At 43.3% G+C, this 20512-nt stretch overlaps 2 protein-coding genes across 2 annotated transcripts in view; both read right to left on the reverse strand.

Moving 5' to 3' along the window:
* LOC134456856 (zinc finger protein 84-like) overlaps positions 1-20512 on the reverse strand; it is a 179274-nt gene that overhangs the window by 129384 nt on the left and 29378 nt on the right. The gene's annotated exons all lie outside the window — the stretch shown is intronic.
* LOC134449613 (zinc finger protein 37-like) lies at positions 2214-12914 on the reverse strand. The gene is made up of 7 exons (XM_063199645.1): positions 12731-12914; positions 12366-12539; positions 11809-11870; positions 11188-11263; positions 7906-8061; positions 7256-7802; positions 2214-6705 (listed from the first exon to the last, which is right to left on the reverse strand). Exons 1-7 carry the CDS (start codon positions 12731-12733, stop codon positions 5033-5035), a joined length of 2691 nt encoding a protein of 896 aa, XP_063055715.1. The 5' UTR covers positions 12734-12914; the 3' UTR covers positions 2214-5032.

The following is a 20512-nucleotide window of genomic DNA, read 5'->3' on the forward strand; positions in this document are numbered from 1 at the left end:
TCAAGACAAAGCTGTTCTTATTTTTTATTTTATTATTATTTTACCTTATGTTTTATCTTAATGTTCTTTGAATCAATTTATTTCATTCTTTCTTCCCTGTTTCCTCTCTTTTTGCATTTGTTAATTTTGTGAAGCACATTGAGTTGCACCTGTGTATGAAATGCGCTATACAAATAAACTTGCCTTGCCTTGTTCTCAGCTGACAGGAGTGGAACCTGGTGCTGCAGCCCATCTGACTCCAGGTTCGAGGTGCTGTACGTTCAGAGATGCTCTTATGCATACCTTGATTGTAACAAGTGGTTATTTAAGCTACTCTTGCCTTTTCTCCCCAGCTCGAACCAGTCTGGCCAATCTCCTGTAATCTCTGGCATCAACACGGCATTTTCGCCCACAGAACTGCGGCTGCTCACTGGAGATGTTCTTTTTTTGGACCATTCTCTGTAAACCCTAGAGATGGTTGTGTGTGAATATTCCAGAAGATAGTGTAGTTTCTGAAATATGCAAACCAAGCCCATCTGGCGCCAACAACAATGCCATGTTCAGATTCACTCAAGTCACCTTTTCACCCATTTTGAGGCTTGGTTTGAACTGCATCATATCGTCTTGGCCATGTCTACATACCTAAATGAATTGAGTTGGTTCTGTGCAATTAATTGATTAGAATTTTGCTTCAATGAGCGGTTGGTAAAGTGAGCCTATTCAAGTGGCCGATGAGTGTATGATGGTTATGTGTTATTTGTCTTGCTTTAATTATTAAGTCTGTGTGCTATATGCACAATTTCAGTGCACTTTTGAATAAATATTGAACTCGTCCCGCAACTTCATCTCAGCTTTTGATATTGGCCCACTGATAAATTCGAGTTTGACGCCTGTTGCCTAGAACAGTGACAGTAAGCGCATACGACTTTGTTGCGAGCGTCGACGTTGCGCAAGGGACGTCAGCGAGAACTTGTTGTGACGATGTGGGTGTTATTAAATACAGCGCATTTGCAGTCGGCCACAAATATGAACGAGACGATGAGCTCGCACGAGACGATGAGTTTGCTACCACGTGTGAGGAGTGGGGGGACAGGCAGTGAGGAGGAACTGAAGTGGGGACCTGCCCAAACTTGTGTAGAGGTGTGAGACAAGACTCATATACACACGTGAGTGAGTTGTTGACCAACCAGTTCATGGGCGCGTGACCTCGGAGGCAGTCCGTCGACGAGCGTTGAAGGGGATAAGCAACTGCAGAGGTTGCAAGATCTGACTGCAGCCGCATTCATCCCGCGATAGTTTTACACCATGTGACATGTCACCTCGTCAACGCAACGTCGACGAAATTTCGAAGTTTGACAGGAAATCTAACCGCCATGCAGCATTTTCATCCAGGGTGCATTGCTGTCTAAATGCGCATATATGCGTTGATGTCATGTCGAATGCACTTAGTGCCACTGAACACACGGATGACTGTTTTTTAAAGAGGGCCAACCCTCCCGCCGATTCTCAGCTTGGCCAATGAAGCTATGGGTGGAGGACCACTAGCCAGGCCGTGCCCTCCTAGTGACGAGATTTGAAAGTTGATGATAATCAGGCTAGAGGACCACCAGATCAATAACCTGACATGGCCAACCCAAACCCACTTGAAAACCTCTGGAATGTGAGATCAAGCAGAAGCAGCCATCCAAGAACAATGTGAAAGACTAGTGAAAAGCATACCAAAAAGCATGAATCAGGCTTATTCCACAAAATATTGATTTCTGAACTCTTCCTAAATTAATGCATGCTATTATGTTGTTTTTAAGTTAATATCATCTTGTTTACTTTGCATTTTTTAAGTTATGGGAACATTGCACGTTGTATGTTATTTTGAGCATTGTACTTTTCTACAAATAAATGCTCTAAATGAAAATATTTCCTTTCAAAATTCGGAGGAAACGTAGTCAGTAGTTTATAGAATAAAACAATGTTTTTTCAACTCAAACACATACCCATCTATAGTAAAATAAGAAACATTGAAATGTTCAAAGTGGCCTCTCAATTTTTTCCGCGACTGAAGTCATCTGAAAAGTCTCCCCTCTCAACACATAAACTGACCCACCTCTGGACCTCCCCTCTCTGAGGGCCCGAGACAACTGACCCCTTAGTTCCTTTGCAGCCTGATGTATGGAATTTTTTTTTACAAACATTATTATGATTCAAGAAGGCAAAATCTTTGATAATAACAAAGCAGAACAGTTTTTTATTATGCAAGTAGTGAAGGGAAACTCTTTGGTATGACAAAACATCTCTTTATGTTCACTACAACACACTTTCATTTCATTATTATTATTAAAGACACCTCTGGTAGCTCCAATATCTCCCTGCCATATTAACCCTTTGAGGAGTATAGGTTTTCACCAGTAGTTCTAGAATTTGACTTGAACATTCTACAGGTCTGTTCATGAGAAGAAAAAAAAATCAAGAAACGCAGAGGAATAGAGGAATGTACTACAATTCAGGGCTCTTGCAGGATTCAGACAGTGGGTCAAATTTTAGACCTTTTTTTGACCTTTTTAGACCATTGTGAGCAAAATTTTAGACCAACCCCGGGCATCACGGAAGAAATTATACATTTATTTATGCATCCCATTTTATATTTATATTAATTATATATACATTCATAAATCCGGTCATATTTGTATTAATTTCTACTCGCATATATGTATTTAATAAAGTCCCAAATTTCTTCCATAGGGCATTATCATAGTTTGTTAACACCCTGTCCATGCTCAGTAATCAAAAAATGTAGGCCTAGCATTTTTACAAAACACGAACAGCAGACATACACGTTGAAGTGCAATGAAGGAATAAAGGCAAGATAAATAGGCTATTTTGAAATGAGCATAAAATCAAATAGCCTACATAACATTAGAACAGGGTTGGGGAACCTATAAATCCATCTTATTCGGCCCTTGACATAAATTCTTTCATTTACAGTCAATCCGGAAAGTATTCACAGCGCTTCACTTTTTCACATTTTATTATCTTACAGCCTCATTCCAAATGCTAGAAATGAATCTCTGTTGTCAAAATCCCACACAAATTATTCCATTATGACCATGTGAAAAACGAGTTGTCTCGACAGTTTTGAAAATTTATAAAAAATTAAAAAAAAAAGACATCATATTTACAAAAGTATTCACAGCCTGCACCATACAAACTAAGAAGTTGTTAAAAATTCAACTTTGCTAAGAGTCCTAAACTACTTTTAGGACTGTTCTGATATTCTGTTGCATAACCATGTTTTTTGCTAACTGCTTCACATCAGTTGTGTGGAATCAACCAACTTCTGACAATGGTCAACAGGTATTGCCGCCCAGTGCAATTGACAATTTCAAAGAGCCACTTTGTTGCATTTCCGCATACATTTCAGTGACGGCGCCAGGGCCGTTCTTGATAGAACAGCAGCGTATCGCAACGAACATAAGATTTTCAGCCTCATTTATACCCTGCGCAGCTCGAAGATTTCGTGCATCAATCTATTTCAGTGTAAGCTTACCACAGCGGTAGGCTATTGCTATGACCGCAACGATTATTTTAACCTCTTTGGCCAAATGGACCAGTTTGTCTCTAGATTCAATAGTGAGGAAGCATCTTAAAAATCCCAACATCCATGGGAACAACTATTTCTCGCTGTCCCATTTATAGACAAGACCATACAATTTACAACAGATTTCACCTCCACTAAGTTTTTTTTAACAAAACGTTTTCATATTTCATCTGAAACTGCATAACATTAATTCTAGTGACCGTCTTCTGCGAGTCTGGAAGACGTGTGGAGAGAGTACTCGCTTCACTAGTTGAGTTGATATGTAGGGTAGGCTACCGCGCGGCACAAACAACAAGAGAAAGCTGTCTGCCAACATGTTGCCGTTTCTGAATGAAAGCAGCCTAAGCATAGTCAGTGCACGAGATTAAAAAAAAAAAAAAAAAAAACATAACCGTGTTGGAAAACGTTACAGAGCCTGTGCATTCGTTTTAAGTCCTTTGTTCATGCAGTAAAAAAGAAGTGAAGTCGCTAAGTTGGCATCATTGCTGCTTAGGAGCCTGTTATATTTCGCTCTCGTGCTGGACACACACGGTCTGATTTGCAGCTCGTGCAGATTGTCCATGAAGTTTAAAAACTCCAGTTGAAAAGTACACTATTCCAACACTTCAGTCCAGTGGCCTACGCACGTTATTTCTCCCTTCGGTATTAACCCCATTCCCAACATCTACTAAATTGTTCTAATTTGGATCAAGTGTAGTTGTTCAGAGCTTACATGTACATTATTACATGTCCTCGTCAATATTCCAACATGAGCAGAAGCTCTGTGGTTTTCCCATTTTTATTTAAAAGAGATAAACTGTAATTGGCATGGTAGTATTCAGGTATATATTTTGTCATTTTCTCTGCTCAAAGCAATGTGCCCAAGCCAAAATGAGTTCTCACTACTTTCTGTATGTTTTCCAGTATAGGCTATCTCAAAAGTTATATGCACAGCCAGGGCCGCTGCTAAGGCTTTAGGGGCCTAGGCATAACTGGTCAGGAGGCCCCCTCATAAGTAAATACTACTACTAGGCCTACTGCTACTACTAATAATAATGCTAAGTCCTATATTCAAAATTACAGTATGCCTGAAAAATGATGGCCCTTTTGCTACCTAACAAATATATGTTTTGAAATGTAATTAAATATTTTTTCATGATGTTTTTTAGTAAGTCTATATTAAGGAGGCCACAATTTTGGGGGCAAAGTGGTTGAGGCTCTAAAAGCACTCTGCTTATGCCTAACGGCAGCCTTGTGCACAGCCTTTAATATCAAATTAATATTTGAATCTGTTCTGTACCGAATCGCATTGCATGGCATGGCATTATAATTGCATCGCGCCATATCGAACTGCATCGCAGTAGGTAGGAGAATCGTATCGCATCTTATCACTGGTAATTTCATGAATCGTGAATGTATCGTATCGTTGCCATCTGTATCGAGATGCGCATCATATCGCTTTGATGATGAAGATTCCCATCCCTAATTCACACCCTGTGAACACTCATGTAATTTCAAAGCTTTAGCAGATTTAAAACTCTGCCCACATTGTTGACATTTGTGGAATTCAATGTTGTGCACTTTTTTCTGGTGCTTCTGCAAAGCCTGTGGGTAGGCGAATCTCTCCTCACAGACGGTGCACTGGTAGGGTTTCTCTCCAGTGTGAACTCTCTGGTGGGTCCTCAGTGCTTCAACACGATTGAAAGTCCTCCCACAAACAGAGCAAAGGTGAGGCTTTTCACCCATGTGTATAATCTGGTGCCGTTTGAGATAAGCGACTCTGGCGAACCTGAGCTCGCATGAAGAACACTTATAGGGCTTCTCTCCAGTATGGCTTCTTATGTGGTAAACAAGTTTGCAGTTTGTTATGAAGCGCTTGTTGCATTGCGTACAGGAAAATAACTTCTCTCCAGTGTGAATCAACTCATGGGTTTTAAGCTGGCCTTTCGTTTTCACTCTCAGCCCACACACCAGACACAAGAAAGGTTTGTGATCTGAATGACTTAATTCATGGCAGCGTAGACCTCTTGAGTCATAGAAAGTCTTGGAGCACTGAGTGCAGGCATAGGGTTTTTCTCCCTTATGTTTTCTGATATGTACTTTTAAGTATGATGAAGTCGCAAAAGCCTTGGGGCAAAGCGAGCACTTGTGTGGTCTTTCCTTAGTATGAACTATCTGATGAGATATTAAAGCAGCTTTATATCGAAAAGTTTTGTCACAGAGCTTGCAAGCATAAGGCCGGTCATCTGAGTGTATCCTCTTGTGTAGATTGAGATTCGCCGAACTTGTAGCCAGTTTTCCACAGATGTCACATTGATGTGTTCCTTGTTGTGATCCATCTCTTTTCTGACTGACACGAGTATGTGGAGTTGGAAGAGTTTTCCCACACAAATCACGTTCAGTGTTTATTTCAGTCACTGTTTCAGCTGGTTTTACCATTTTGGGCAGACCATGTAGCTCGTCTGAATGTGTTTTCTGGTGTTTGAAATAAGCACTGTAATGTCTGAAAGTTATGTCGCAGTGTTTGCAGGCATAAGGCTTTTCACCAGTGTGCCGTCGTTTGTGAATAATAAGATTCCGCTTATTTTTAAGTATTTTCCCACATACATTACATTCCCAAGGAGGACCTTTTCTTTCAGTTCCTTGTTTAGGTCTATCTGTGTGGACTTTTTTGTGACTGACAAGAGTTTGTGGAGTTGGCAGAGTTTTCTCACATACATCATGTTCAATGGACTCATCGGTTCCTGGGTCGTAATCACTGTCGTCATCATCATCATCACCATCCTGATGACACTCATCGTCATCTTTGTCGCCATCATCATCACCGTCACCCTCATCGCTCACGTCCTCTATGGTTTGCTTTTTTCTTCCTTTAGAAGTCCTTCCATTTCTCTCCAGGTGATAATCTTCCTGAACAACACCTCGTGTAGTTTCATGAGGAGAATCATTGGGTGTATTTGCATGTGGAGAGTTGGTGGAAAAGTTTCCATGTGGAGCGGCAGTGGAGGGCTTTCTTCTGGCATGCTTTCTTTTTTTTGCCTTGACTCTCATGCCTCCCCTGCTCTGCCTCTTCTGTTCCCCCTCAGGCTCGGCGATGCTCTCCTCGGCTGCAAACAACAGTTCTCCAGCCTTTGAGCAGATGTTGAATCCTTCGTCTGAATGGATAAAGGAAAAAACGTCTTTAAAGCAAGATTCTACAATGTCTGGAAATGTGCTCATTTCCCCATCTCCACTTCAGTTTAATAATTGAGTTTAACATTTCTGGTGCTCTTCCAACCATTCTCTGACTTTGGCTGGCAGCCCAACTTGTGCCAACTTCAGGTTAACATGCGTCATTGAGACAAATAGATGCAGCTAGCTGGTCCCTTTTGATTCAATGATACATGCTAGCTTGGAAATACGAGTTATGTAATCAGACTCAGAGAATGGCTACAGTAATGTGCAGCCTGGTTCGCACGCAGACCCTTGTGCATTTTCGGCCAACTTCACAACCATCTGCGTGAGAACCAGGTTAACAATAATAAGGAATGTTTCCTAAATTATGTATCTTTTTAACTTTTTTTGACATTTTGTTGTTTTTATTTACATGGACTTAAATAATGGTAAACTGTTCAAGTAGGTCAAGTATGACAGCCATGAGTACTATTACATTATTACCCCTGATATATTTTTCATTTACCCCACATATCGCATGTGTGCACTTACTTTTCGGGCTGTAATCCACGTCGGCATCATGATCTTGATAACTTAGATCATCATCATCATTTTCACCGTCATCTCTGAGGTCCTCTGAGGTTTGCATCTTAAAAACTCCATCAGGCCCCAGCATGTCACGGCAGTCTTGTAGCTCCACTGACACCACACACAGTTTCAGTTGCTGTGGTGATGTCCGTGTATCATCACTTGGAGACAGTGGAACATCTTCTGGGTCATCTTCCAGTTGCTGTGATGATGTCAGCTTACCATCAACAGTAGACAATGGAACATCTGCTTGGTCATCTTCAAGTTGTAGTTCCTTCGATGATGTCTGTGTACCATCACCAGGAGACAGTGGAACATCTGCTGGGTCATCCTCAAGTTGTCGTGGTGATGTCCGTGTACCATCACCAGGAGACAGTGGAAGATCATCTGCCGGGTCTTCCTCAAGTTCTTGTGCTGATGTCAGCATGACGTCATCAGGAGGGATTGAAACATTTGCTGGGTCGTCCTCCGAGGTACAGGACAGGAAGATGTTTGGTGGGATCTCACATACCTAAAATGGCAACAAGCAACTGTATTTGTTAGAAGATTTCTTTTTTCCAAACAAATACAAACACACACAAGTCATATCAAGGATACAAAGTAAATGGTCCTACCTCAGCACCAATGCTAGTTTCCAGAGAAGGGCAGAACAGAGTGTTCTGTGATGCAACATCCTGTGATGTAACATCCTGGTCCTCCTGTGGTGTTCCTGCTTCGTAGGAACCCGTCTCTGGCTCACAAGGACGACAGTCTGGGAGGGAAGTTGTTGTCTGTAAACACACACACACACACACACACACACACACACACACACACACACACACACACACACACACACACACACACACACACACACACACACACACACACACACTTATGATGTTCCTGCATCTGAGGAACCAGGCTCTGGCTCACTGGGACGACAGTCTGATGGAACAGTTCCCTGTCTGCACACACAGCTCCACGGATACTGGTTCCCTAACGAGTACACAAGCTATTTAAATTACTGAAGAATTGAAGAGTACCTTTCTATGGTGGGTAAAAACGTAGGTATACTTGGAATAGAAAGCCCAAACACAGCAACAAGGGTCGTCCAAAAAAAAAAAACCATTAATTTCTCATGGGTCAAGTTTAGGGCTGCACAACATATCGAAAATGTATCAATATTTAAAAAAATATATAACAGCAAATTTGGAGAAAAGGTTCGAAAATGTATTTAAAAATTTGACATTGTACAGGTACACTGTGCAGGAAATGGTCAAAAAAGGTACTGCAATTATGCTGCTCATTGAAACTGGGCTGCCTTTTGCCAAATTTGATCTTTACATGAAAGTTTACTAAGTAATAAACAAATATTTCCAAGTATGGTCCAAGCAGAGTCATTTTTGCAGCTAAAAATGGCTATTTTTGGAAATTCAAAAGGGCGGACCATGGAGAAGATCCCCCTTTTCATGTATGAAAAGTGCAATTTTTCCAGTCATAATGAATACTTAGAATTTGATGGTGGTGGTAAGTATTCATGAAATTCATGAATTCTGGCAATAAACAACTAAAAATCTCACACAGTGTCCCTTTAAGCTGATGCTGTATATACGCCACATTTTTTCCTAATGAAGAATAATGTTCGAAGTAAAACATTGCTCTCAGTTGTTTTATTCATGACGAAGTATAGAATGGCAAGTAGAGAGGGGAAAATATACAAAGTATGTATATATAAAATATCGAAAGTAATATTGATATCGCCGTATACAGTCATGTTATCGTGTATCGCATGTTTTTCTAATATCGTGCAGCCCTAGTCAGGTCAATAAGTAATTCTGAATGTAATTTCTATTTACTGAATGAATCAGGAATTAATATCAAAGTGAGCCATTGCCTGCACCTCACCGTGTTGGTGTGGAAGGACTATTTTTTCCCCCATGCATTCTCTGTTGCTTCAGTTCTGCCAGCGAACAGACAGTTGGGGTGACCTACGCCTCTGAAGATGCTTGTCCAATTTTAGGCTTGGACAGGTTAACTACAGTGCCGCCAGTTAGTATTGGCACCCTTGAAGATTAAGCCCATTATGGGACATATCTCCAGACAACAAAGTATAAGATCAACCATGATTTTTCTATAGATAGCTTGTGGTTGATACTAAATGTAAAAATGATCAACAGCAATAAATAATAAACTACGAGAGGGAAAAAATTGAAGAAGGTAAAGCTCCTGGAATCACTGGTATTGGCACCCTTTACTGGATACCATTGTGGAAACCTAATTTGACTCAAATATAGTAGATAACAAATGGGAATCACCTTTGACAAGTTGCTTTTACCAATAGGAGATGAATTAGGCAAAGATTTTTTATAGCTGTGTTTGAAATAGCCACCTGTTACATCTTGTGCGTCTTTAACAAATGTGAAGACAGAGGGGCTGCCTGAGGACACCACAAATACAATTATTTGCAAAAACAAGACCTCCAAATAATAAAAGGTCATCTCAAAAGACCCAAGTATACCATTTCCAACACTGTGTTGTGTTATTCAGAAATCTGCCAACAGGGAGCTGTAAAGAACATCCTTGGATGTGGGGTTGAGGGAGGAAATTATGATAGAAGTCTGTAGAAGTCGGTGCAAATAATGACAAAACACAGGGTCTAACACCTACAGACCTGAAGGTCAACTTAGAACTGTTTTGGGAAGTTTTTTTCAATAAGCATCACAAGTTAAACACTACACAAAGTATTGGTTTTTGGTTGGAGGCAAAGGCAGACCACATTGTTTCATGAAAGTCATAAAAGGGAACACCTGAAGTCTGTGTAAGAGAATACAGGGAAAGCACAGCCCTTGTATGAATGTTTTAAGGTCAGATGAAGCAGCAGTACAGCTTTTCAATGATGCACACAAACAGCATGCTTGCATATTCTGCAAGAAAGTCTTTAAGGAAAAGGACACCCTACCAAAAATCAAGCATGGTGTCAGATCTATAATATTATGTCACCCCATTGATGCATTAGGTATTGGAGGCTTTGACCATATCACAGGTATCGTGACAGGTATCACAGGTATCATCATTTACAGGAAAATGTGTAACCATGTGCAAGAACTCTTGGTTTGAGGTGAAGATCATGTTCACTCAAGATATTAAAAACCCAAAGCACAGATCCAAATGCACACATCAAAATGACACTAGAGAAGTGCAAGAAGCTCGTAGACCAATACCAAAACATTTGGAGGCTGCTTTCGCTGTCTAATGGTGTGAGGCCAATCCGTTAAGGAGGGGTGCCAATATTCATGGACATGCCCTTTTTCATGTTTTTGCTTGAAATTACAAAATGCATTTCGAAAAAAATACTTTGCTATTCTAAATATCTTTGGACATTCTATTAAAAGATCCTGTTGGTAAAAGTTGTTTATATTTCCATTTATTTCTGGATATATTGTAGCCTAGCGCGAGCCAGACCCTGCCCCCGGGAGCAAATTCAATTTGCGGTCGCTAGGGGCGTCTAGATTTCTAGGCTAGATATATTGCACATTTTGTGAATAAAAGTAAGTGCTGAAAATACTAACTGGCGGCGCTGTACCTCTATAGCTGTCTTCATGGCATCCTGGTAAATCACTGAATGACTGAGTACATTTCTAACTAGTACCCCTACCTCACATCCTGTTCTTTCACTTGTGGCCTCTTGTGCTACGCGAATGGCCCGCCCCCATGGAGAAAGCAATAACGTCATCATCCCAATTGCAAACAGGAAAATGGCCTTTAAATTGTGCTTTTGTGGGATATTGAATACAACTTCTATTGCCAATGACGTCTTGCATCGCATCACTTCACAAGGCCACGAGCTAAAGGAGAGGACAGGAGGGACTACATTGAGATGGACTCACTGAGTGAATAACTGACAGGCAGCCTACCAATGCAGTGATGTCATTTCCTCCTCCACACTTGCACTGCCAGCCTCTCTGTCCAATTACGTTGTCACGGTACTTCCTGTGGAGAGTCACAGCAAACAGAGGTTTAGAATATGCCGACAAGAAATGTTTACCTTGTGAATCAAAATGGCTACTCTTCATTAATTACTGCATTACTGTTATAGAGTTCATGCAGAACATCAAAAGCATACAGCAACTGAAATGTTAGCACTACACTACAGCACAGCACTACACTGACACACAGGATTCTGGAAATTCAATCCAACACTCTACAGAGTGTTGTTTTACACAGATTCCATAGACCCAAAAAAAGGACTAGTTTCGGGCAGAATGTTTTTTGTCATTGCACCATTCAATGGCATGGTTTTCTACCTTGTGGTTTTCCTTGGACTCACTCACTTGAACAAACACAGGCTTCACACATTACAATCTTAAAAATCCAAGAGTATGCAGACCTTTTTTAAGAGTTATGAACACTTAAAAGAGGTCATTGTGACTGTGGTTTGGAAATATGTGTTGGAAAAGAACATCAAAAACATGGAAGGACCCCAATGGATCTGACTGTGGATGGTGAGGTGGAGAGGATGGAGTGTCTGTACTGACCATCTGTGCTGCTCCAGCTGTTGCTGCAGTGTCTGCACCTCATCCCTCAGTGCTCTGATCACCTGTTGAGGACGATAAGATGGGACAGGAAGGGTCAGAATTGCAACTCAAGATGACTAAAAGCCATTGATGGACGACTTGAATTCAGGAACTACACTCTAGTATCATATTAGAGATTATCCATTTCCCAAAATGAATCGTGCTTCATATTCATATGGGGGGGGGGGCTATCACAACCTATTAGCCAAGTGGCCCCTGGCCATCTTGATCAAGCCCTGGCTCCTGGTGATATGGGGCTCTGATGTATTTTTGAGAAAATTAACTGTTTCGCTGCATGATACAAAGCATAGGATGAACCTATGGTCTAGTTTAGAGACTTTCTGTGGGTCAGCGCAATACACGCAAACATGCAAGAATAAGCATAGAGAACATTTACAACACTTCTAATGCAAATGTTATAAAAAATGCGTAGCACAGTCAATGAAAGGGCTGGTGTGCATCCAAAAATCATCTTAGTGGCAGCACAACAATTCATAAGATCAACAAACAGGTCTCACCTCGTTCGCCTCAGTGAGTTTGTTGTCTTTCTCCTCAAGTCTCTTCTGGAGCTCTTCTACCTGTAGTCTCAGGGTCTGGCACAACTCTACTTCATCAGCCTGTAACTGCTGCAAATGAACTTCTTTCTCCTGTAACCTCGACTTGAAGACCCATGCAGCACTACTGTCCGGATTCTGCAAAACAAGTTACACCGTCAGCCTCGAAAAGGAATACATATTTCATATTTCAGAGGGCTACTCCAACTGAATACGTGCGTAATAACGTATATGCTACATTTATTGCCATCACCAAACAGTCGGTATCCCATAAGAGTGATAAAGAAACGTTGGACATTGGAAGTTCTCGTGATTGCCACACAACTTACCATGCTTGCGGCGGTCACCAGTCTCTGTCTGACCGTAGCCTACGACTAGTTACCGCAGCATAGCGTTGGATATTGCACCTTTCTTTTGATAGTTTTCTCTTCTATCTAAATCGACAGGTTTTGCACCATCAAGAGACAAAAAGACTGAGGTTGCAGGTTTCATCCTTCCCACCGAGTTCTTCGACTGTATTTACAAGAATAAACTAGCGAAGAAGCCACGTAATATCACGTACTTTTGGTAAGGTACTGCCCCCTGCGGTTTGGGTGTCAATAAGGGTCCATGAACAAACTGAAATGGACAGGAACACTTGCTCAGTGAGATCTGCTTCAAAAATACAAACCATGTTATGAATGGCAAATATCGACGCACATATAATATAATATAATATAATATAATATAATATAATATAATATAATATAATATACCGGCAATATAATATAATATGCATAGGCCTAACTATAATATAATACTTATTACATGAATCACTAGATTCCCTTTGAAGTAGGCTACCATGATTGTGTGTTGGCAGCACTATGCAAGACATATAAGTATTCACGTCATTACGTCATTACGTATACTAGCTGAACATGCTTCTCTGGTTGTCAAAGACTGGGTGCAAGCCAAGGGACGATTGAAATTGTCCATTAGTATGCTCAGTGTACTCTTCTCAGCAGTGGTAGTGAGCCTCCAGTTCTGTGCCAACAACCCAGCTTTCCTCACCAGCCTGTCGAGGCGTCAAGCATCTCTCGTCCTAATACAGTACTACCTCCCAGCATACAGAATAGGAGAGCACACTGGCCATGCCAGACTGGTAGAACATCTGCAGGAGTCTGTAGTAATGCAGACTTAACATGTATCAAACGTGTATCACCTTTTTAATTCAAAGGGCCACTTCAAATTCCTCCAAGGGCCGTACTATGAACACAAGGATATCCTCCTGCACTTTAGGCCTATATCAGTGTTTTTCAACACTAGGGTGGGGAGGGACCCTATGTGGGGTCGCCTGAAATTCAAATGGGTGTGAAAAAAGAATAATGATAAATGTTAATTATTAATGTAACATAATAATTTATATTCTGATTGACACAGCATATATTATACCTCCTTCATAATTCTCTATACAAATTAGCTCAGTTGTGATTCTCTTTTTGGTTGCAAAAAGAATGTTGGTGTCCAAGAAAGTTGGGGTGTGAAAATGGGGTCCCTGTCCGAAAAACATTGGGAACCAGAGCACACATTCTCTAGGCCAGAGGTGGGGAACCTTTTCCATTTGAAGGGTGTTACAAACTGTTTAAAATGTAACCATCTGGTGGACAAATTGAGGTCCAGGCACTCGTTGAGTCTAGGGGTTGTTTATTTTATAATTCAAAAGTACATGATAAATAACACAAAAGGGAGCCACAGATGCACCATGGAGCCCAGGGGAGAGAGAGCAAGCCAGGCTGCCACCCTGGCTTAAATGGGGAGAAGGGGATAGGTTCCATTGGCAGCACCTGTGGCAAAGGAAACAGAAGGAGCAGCAACATAAAGGTAAATGGGGACGGTGTCCCCCTAGTGGTGGGAGGCCGTAACACCCCCACACCAAGATGGTGACACCGTCAACATAAAAACAAAAAAACAGAAAATAAAACATAACAGAAAATACACCAGGTCCGCGCGGCCCATGGAGGACAGCCGGACTGGGAATCAAAATGACAAAATAAAAAATAAAAAAACGATTAACAAAAGACAGTGGTGGTGACTAGGTAGCCTACGTGTATCTAGTCACCACCACTGAAACAATCAACGGAAAAAAAGAAAAAACTATGATTTTACCGTAACGTCAACTAATCATGGTACCCTCGACAGAGCGTCTGCAATGACGTTGTCGGTACCCCGTATATGTTTGATCTGCAGGTTAAAAGGCTGCAGGATCAAACTCCACCGCATAAGGCGTTGGTTGGAATTTCGCATGCGGGATAAAAATTGGAGCGGGTCGTGGTCGGTATAGACGACCACACACGGTGAGGCACCGAGATAAACCTCAAAGTGCTGAACAGCGAGGACTAACGCCAAGGCCTCTTTTTCAATGGTCGAGTACGACCGCTGCGGGGCGCTGAACTTCTTCGAGAAGTAACAGACGGGATGGTCCACGTGGTCGGCACCACCCTGAAGGAGGACAGCACCGGCCCCGTGGTCGCAAGCGTCGACGGCGAGGGAAAAAGGTTTCAAAAAGTCAGGGGCAGCTAGTACTGGAGCAGCACTCAACAATAATTTGACATTTTTGAAAGCCTGGCTGCACTTCTGTGACTATTGATAAGGTACCTTTGGACTTAACAAATCCGTTAACGGGGCAACTACGGCGGAAAAGTTATTACAAAAAACACGGTAGTAGCCCGCCATGCCAAGGAAGCGATGCAGCTCGCGGCGATCAGCAGGGGCTGGAAACTCAGTGATGGCGGCGATTTTCGCGTTTACCGGACGCACCATACCCCCACCCACCAGACGGCCCAAATACGTTACCGTGGCCTTCCCAAACTCACATTTGGCCAGATTTATGGTCAACCCAGCAGAGGAGAGGCGTTGGAACAGCTGGTGAATTTGGATAATGTGACTAGGCCAGTCCGAACTGTGCAATACGACGTCGTCAAGATATGCCTCACAGTTGGACATGCCGGACAACACGGTGTTGATAAGGCGTTGGAAGGTGGCGGGAGCGTTACGCATTCCGAACGCCATAACGCGATATGACAAAAAGTCGTCGGGCGTCACGAATGCGGAAATTTCCTTGGCTCTGGCTGTTAACGGAATTTGCCAGTAGCCTTTGAGCAGGTCAAACTTACTGACAAAAGCCGCTGAACCGACCCTGTCAATGCAGTCATCCAATCTCGGCAACGGATAACAGTCAGGGACTGTGACTGCATTGACACGGCGGTAGTCGGTGCAAAAGCGGAATGTGCCGTCGGGTTTACCAACAAGCAGACACGGTGAGCTCCAGGGACTCATGCTAGGCTCAGCAATGTTATTTGCCAACATGTACTCGACCTCCTTCCTCAACACATTCCCTCTCTCGCAGGGTTAACCCGATAGGGGTGCTGCTTGATTGGAACTGCAGAGCCAACATCAATGTCGTGTTCGAGAATATGTGTTTGTTTAGGAACATCACCGAACAGCTCAGGAAACTGATTAACTGCATGTAGTATATCAGCTCTCTGCGAAGGAGACAGGTGAGGAAGGTGAGAGTCGAGCACAGAAATCATAGCAGTATTGTTAAGGCGCCCCTCCACAACCCCACGACACGGGCTATCGCCTACATCATTGTCCTCCTCCGCTAGGCCTACTGCAGAGATCAGCACCACGCCAGTGGACAGCGACGGGTCAACAGGTGGCCGTGGGTCTGGCAGCGCGGAAGAAGTGGAGGGGTCATTACGCTCATGAAATGGTTTCAGCATGTTAATGTGGCATAAACGTTTGTGACGCCTACGGTCTGGAGTGGCAATAATATAATCCCGATCAGACACTTTTTCCAAGACTTCATAAGGCCCGGTAAAACGAGCCTGCAGAGCAGATCCAGGGACAGGTAGCAACATCAACACTTTGTCGCCCACTACAAAGTCACGTTCAACCGCCTTACGGTCATACCACGCTTTCATTTTGCATTGGGCTTGTTCGAGATGTTCTCTGGCAAAAACACAAGCCCGATGCAAGCGGTCACGAAAGTCAGATACATGCGATAGGACAGAGTTAGACGGGTCATCACTAAAGCATTGGTCTTTGATAACAGCTAACGCCTCGCGGGTTGTGAGCGAACACGAGATCAGCCGGGCTGAATCCCAAAGACTCTTGAACAACTTCTCTGCATGCAAATAATAACCAGGGTACGGGCTTCAGCCCAATCCTTACCAGTCTCTAGGCAATACTTGCGAAGCATGCCTTTCAGAGTCTGGTGGAAAACGCTCAAGCGCACCCTGGCTCTCGGGGTGAAATGCACTGGAAACCTTGTGCTGGATGCGCAGTTGTTTTAACACACACGGGCAAATAAACGTGAAGTAAAATTAGACCCGCGGTCGGTTTGGACGACTTTTGGCAAGCCGAACAGTGAGAAAAACTTAAGTAGCTCTTTAAGCACAACGTGGTGGTAATGGTGCGTAAAGGAATAGCCACGGGAAGCGGGTTGCGGCACACATCATTGTCAGTAAATACTGGTATCCACCCTTCGCACGGACGAGGGTCCAACAATATCAGCGATGACGGTGTCAAACGGCTGTCCGATGACAGGGATTGGAAACAGCGGCGCAGGCGGAATGACTTGGTTGGGCTTGCCAGCTAACTGACAAACACAACATGTCTTGCAGAACCGTTTGACATCACGCCTAACAGTTGGCCAGAAAAAATGTTGAGTGATGCGACGTAGCGTTTTTGCTATACCCAAATGTCCAGCTAAACCGTCATGAGCTACACTTAAGATTTTATCTCGGTAACCAGTAGGCAGCACAATTTGCAGGCAATCATTCCAGTGACTAGGAGCCTTTGAAGGTCTCCATTTTCTCATTAACAGCCCGTCTCGGAAAAATAGACACTGCGGTTCTTTATCAAGATCAGCATCCGACATTGCCAACTGCAACAGCGAAGTAAGCGTAGGGTCGGCCTTTTGAGCAGAAATCAATTGTTCACGAGACAAATGTAGAGAATCATCTTCGACTTTCTTAACAGTACGCAAAGGCGCAGTGTGAGTGGTAGAGGCGGAAGTAATACTACCCGTATCGTTAAGGTTCACAAGAAAAGAGTCAGATAAATCAAAATCATCGGAGGGCAATGAGCACGTAGGCTCTTGGACAGCAGAGCGCTTGGCCATTGCGCGCGTTACAGCGCAGGCAGGGAACACATCTGGGTGTTTCTGTAGGCTACACACTCGTGGTTAGTAGAGGAGTCAGGGGCACACACTTGAGGTAGCACATTAGTGTTATTTTTGGCCCAAACATTACCGAATGCGACGTCATTGCCGAGAATAAAGGTTACCCCCGGTATTGGTAGTGACGAGCGAACCCCAACATTTACGCTACCAGTAAACAGTTCAGATTGGAGCTCAATTCGGTGAAGTGGGACTGTCACTGACCCCATTTCAAACCCACGAACTAGAACACTAGTCCCAGTTTTAGTGTCTCCCGACAACGGCAAAACCCCACCCAAGAGAAACGATAACGCAGCCCCAGTATCGCGCAGGACACGCACTGGCACTCGGTCCTTACTACCAGGCAGCGAAACAAGACCGTCACTCATAAAGGGTTCATACCCAGATTTAAGTTCAGTTTCGAGCGAGAGCGCAGAGGAGGGAGGAGACGTTTTAATTAATCCCACACCCAAAGGCTTGGTGTTAGATTTAGAATGTTTTTTTTTCTTAACACCGGACAATCAGCAACCAAGTGGTCAGGCCTCTTACAGTAATGACAGGTAGGCTGGTCACTAGACACAGGCTTAGACTGAACAAAACGGGCATTGTCCCTTACGGCCACACGGTGTGTCAACGCGTAATCGTCAGCTAATATCGCAGCTTGGTGCAGAGTCTTAACTTCGCGTTCGTGAAGGAAAGTGGTCACAGCAGGAGGAAGACAGTTTTTAAATTCTTCAACAAGCATCAGCTCGCGAAGCTGTGCGTGGGTCTTTGACTCACTGGCTGTGCACCATCTATCAAATAGTAACTCATTTTTCGCGTTGCGAATTCAACATATGTTTGTTGGTCTGACTTTTTGGAACGTCTGAACTTCAGTCTGTACGCCTCCGGGACGAGTTGATAACCGTTCAAGATAGCCCTTTTTAACCGCATTATAATCAGCACTGTGATCAAGTGAAACAAAGATCTGCTGCGCGTGTCCTGTCAAAACTGATTGGATTAACAGCGGCCAAACCTCCCTTGGGCCAACGAAGGTGCGCGCAATTTTTTTCGAAGTGGGGAAAGAAATTATCCACATCCTTCTCCTACAACAAACGGTGGCACAAGCTTAATGTGCTTAGTCACATCAAATGAAGCTGATGCAGATCAATGCCACCGCTTGTAGCCTCGCGTTCTAGTGTATTTAAGCGAGCCTGCTGTTCCGAAATCTTTAGTTTAAGCTCCTCGCGTTGAAGGTCTAACTCTTTTTCCTTAATTGTGAGCTCTTTCAATTTAATGGCTTCAGCCAAATCTGCAGAAGGTAAAACGCCCTTCTCAATCAAAACGGGATGCAAAACCGATTTAACAGAGCTCTTAAGACGTTTCTCCGAAGCGCTTAGTTGGATGTCATAAAGCTGAGCGACTTCGATAAGTTGATCCTTTGTGAGACTATGAAAAGCCTCCTCAGTGGGATCCTCAGCAAACGTTTCCGCTGCTGACGTCATGGTAAACTAAAATGTACCCTCACCGGCTGCACAGTGAGACACATACAAAACAAAAGTAGTCAAAAAAAAAATCCCCAAACGACTACAAGCTCTCCCCCTCAAAAATGGTGCTCCACAACTAAACAACTTAACGGTGAGGCTGAAGTTAGACAAAAGGGTACTAGCCCGACAAAAACAGCCAAAGTCTAACAGGTTAACCAACCCCACCGTAGCACTGGAAACATACCCCAGTGCAAATACACAAAAGCAATTGGTAAGGCACAAACCAGCGTGATGTGCGTGACACTGTAACCTCAACACTAACCTGAAACAAAAACTTACCTAATACTATACCTGACCACTAGTCTTCTGGTGGTTCCCCTAAAAGGCGTACTTTAACCGCCAAACTCGAGGGGTGAGTGATGCCACCCCCGAAGCGGGCCTACTAGAGGCTACCACCGAAAATAATAAATTAAAATAAAAAAGTGGTGGGCTCTGTGCCCACCCGGCGGCTTACTAGATACAGTGCCACACACACACACAACCAGTTGGACGAAGTGCAACTTACCGTTTGCATACTACAAGGGTGCCTAAATCTCCCAACAAAAAGGATTTTAAATTTGGCAAAAGGGTGAAAAATGGACGAGGCCCCAAATGTTACAAACTGTTAAAACATGTAACCATTTGGTGGACAAAAGGAGGTCCAGGCACTCGTTGAGTCTAGGGGTTTGTTTATTATATAATTAAAGATACATGATAAATAACACAAAAGGGAGCCACAGGTGCACCATGGAGCCCAGGGGAGAGAGAGCAAGCCAGGCTGCCACCCTAGCTTAAATGTGGAGAAGGGGATGGGCTCCATTGGCAGCACCTGTGGAAAAGGAAACAGAAAGAGCAGCAACATAAAGGTAAATGGGGACGGTGTCCCCCTAGTGGTGGGAGGCCGTAACAAAGGGCCACTTCAAATTCGTCCGAGGGCCGTTAAAGTCCCCAGAGGGCCGTACTATGGACACAAATCAGGATTTCCACATGCAATTTAGGGCTATATTGAAGGTAGACACATTTAAAACAGATCCCACCTTCTCTCGGTCCTCTAAATATAACTTAATTGTATTGGAAGTGTAATTTCCAAGATTCCTTTACAAAATATGTCATACTTCATGTGAAGCTGCATAACATTAAAATTACATCGGGGGCCGGATAAAACAGCCTCAAGGGCCGCAAACGGCCCTCGGGACATAGGTTCCCCACCCCTGCTCTAGGCCCCCGGAACTATACCTCAATTGTGTTGCAAGATACCTCTACAAAATGTGTAATATTTCATGTGAAGCTGCTGAACATCAACATTTTCTCAGGGGGCGGATCAGACGACCTCAAGGGCTGCTTTGGCAGGGCTCCCCCTGTCAACATAAAAAATGACCCACCTCTGGGCCTCCCCTCTCTGTGGG

Source organism: Engraulis encrasicolus, chromosome 1 (genome assembly GCF_034702125.1).
Source record: "Engraulis encrasicolus isolate BLACKSEA-1 chromosome 1, IST_EnEncr_1.0, whole genome shotgun sequence".
NCBI lineage: Eukaryota > Metazoa > Chordata > Actinopteri > Clupeiformes > Engraulidae > Engraulis > Engraulis encrasicolus.

Coding starts and splice junctions, on each gene's coding strand:
- LOC134449613 (XM_063199645.1), bottom strand. Junction 11,264..11,808: donor CAGCTGGAGCAGCACAGATG/GTCAGTACAGAC, acceptor GACTCTCCACAG/GAAGTACCGTGACAACGTAA. Junction 6,706..7,255: donor CGTGGATTACAGCCCGAAAA/GTAAGTGCACAC, acceptor TTATCCATTCAG/ACGAAGGATTCAACATCTGC.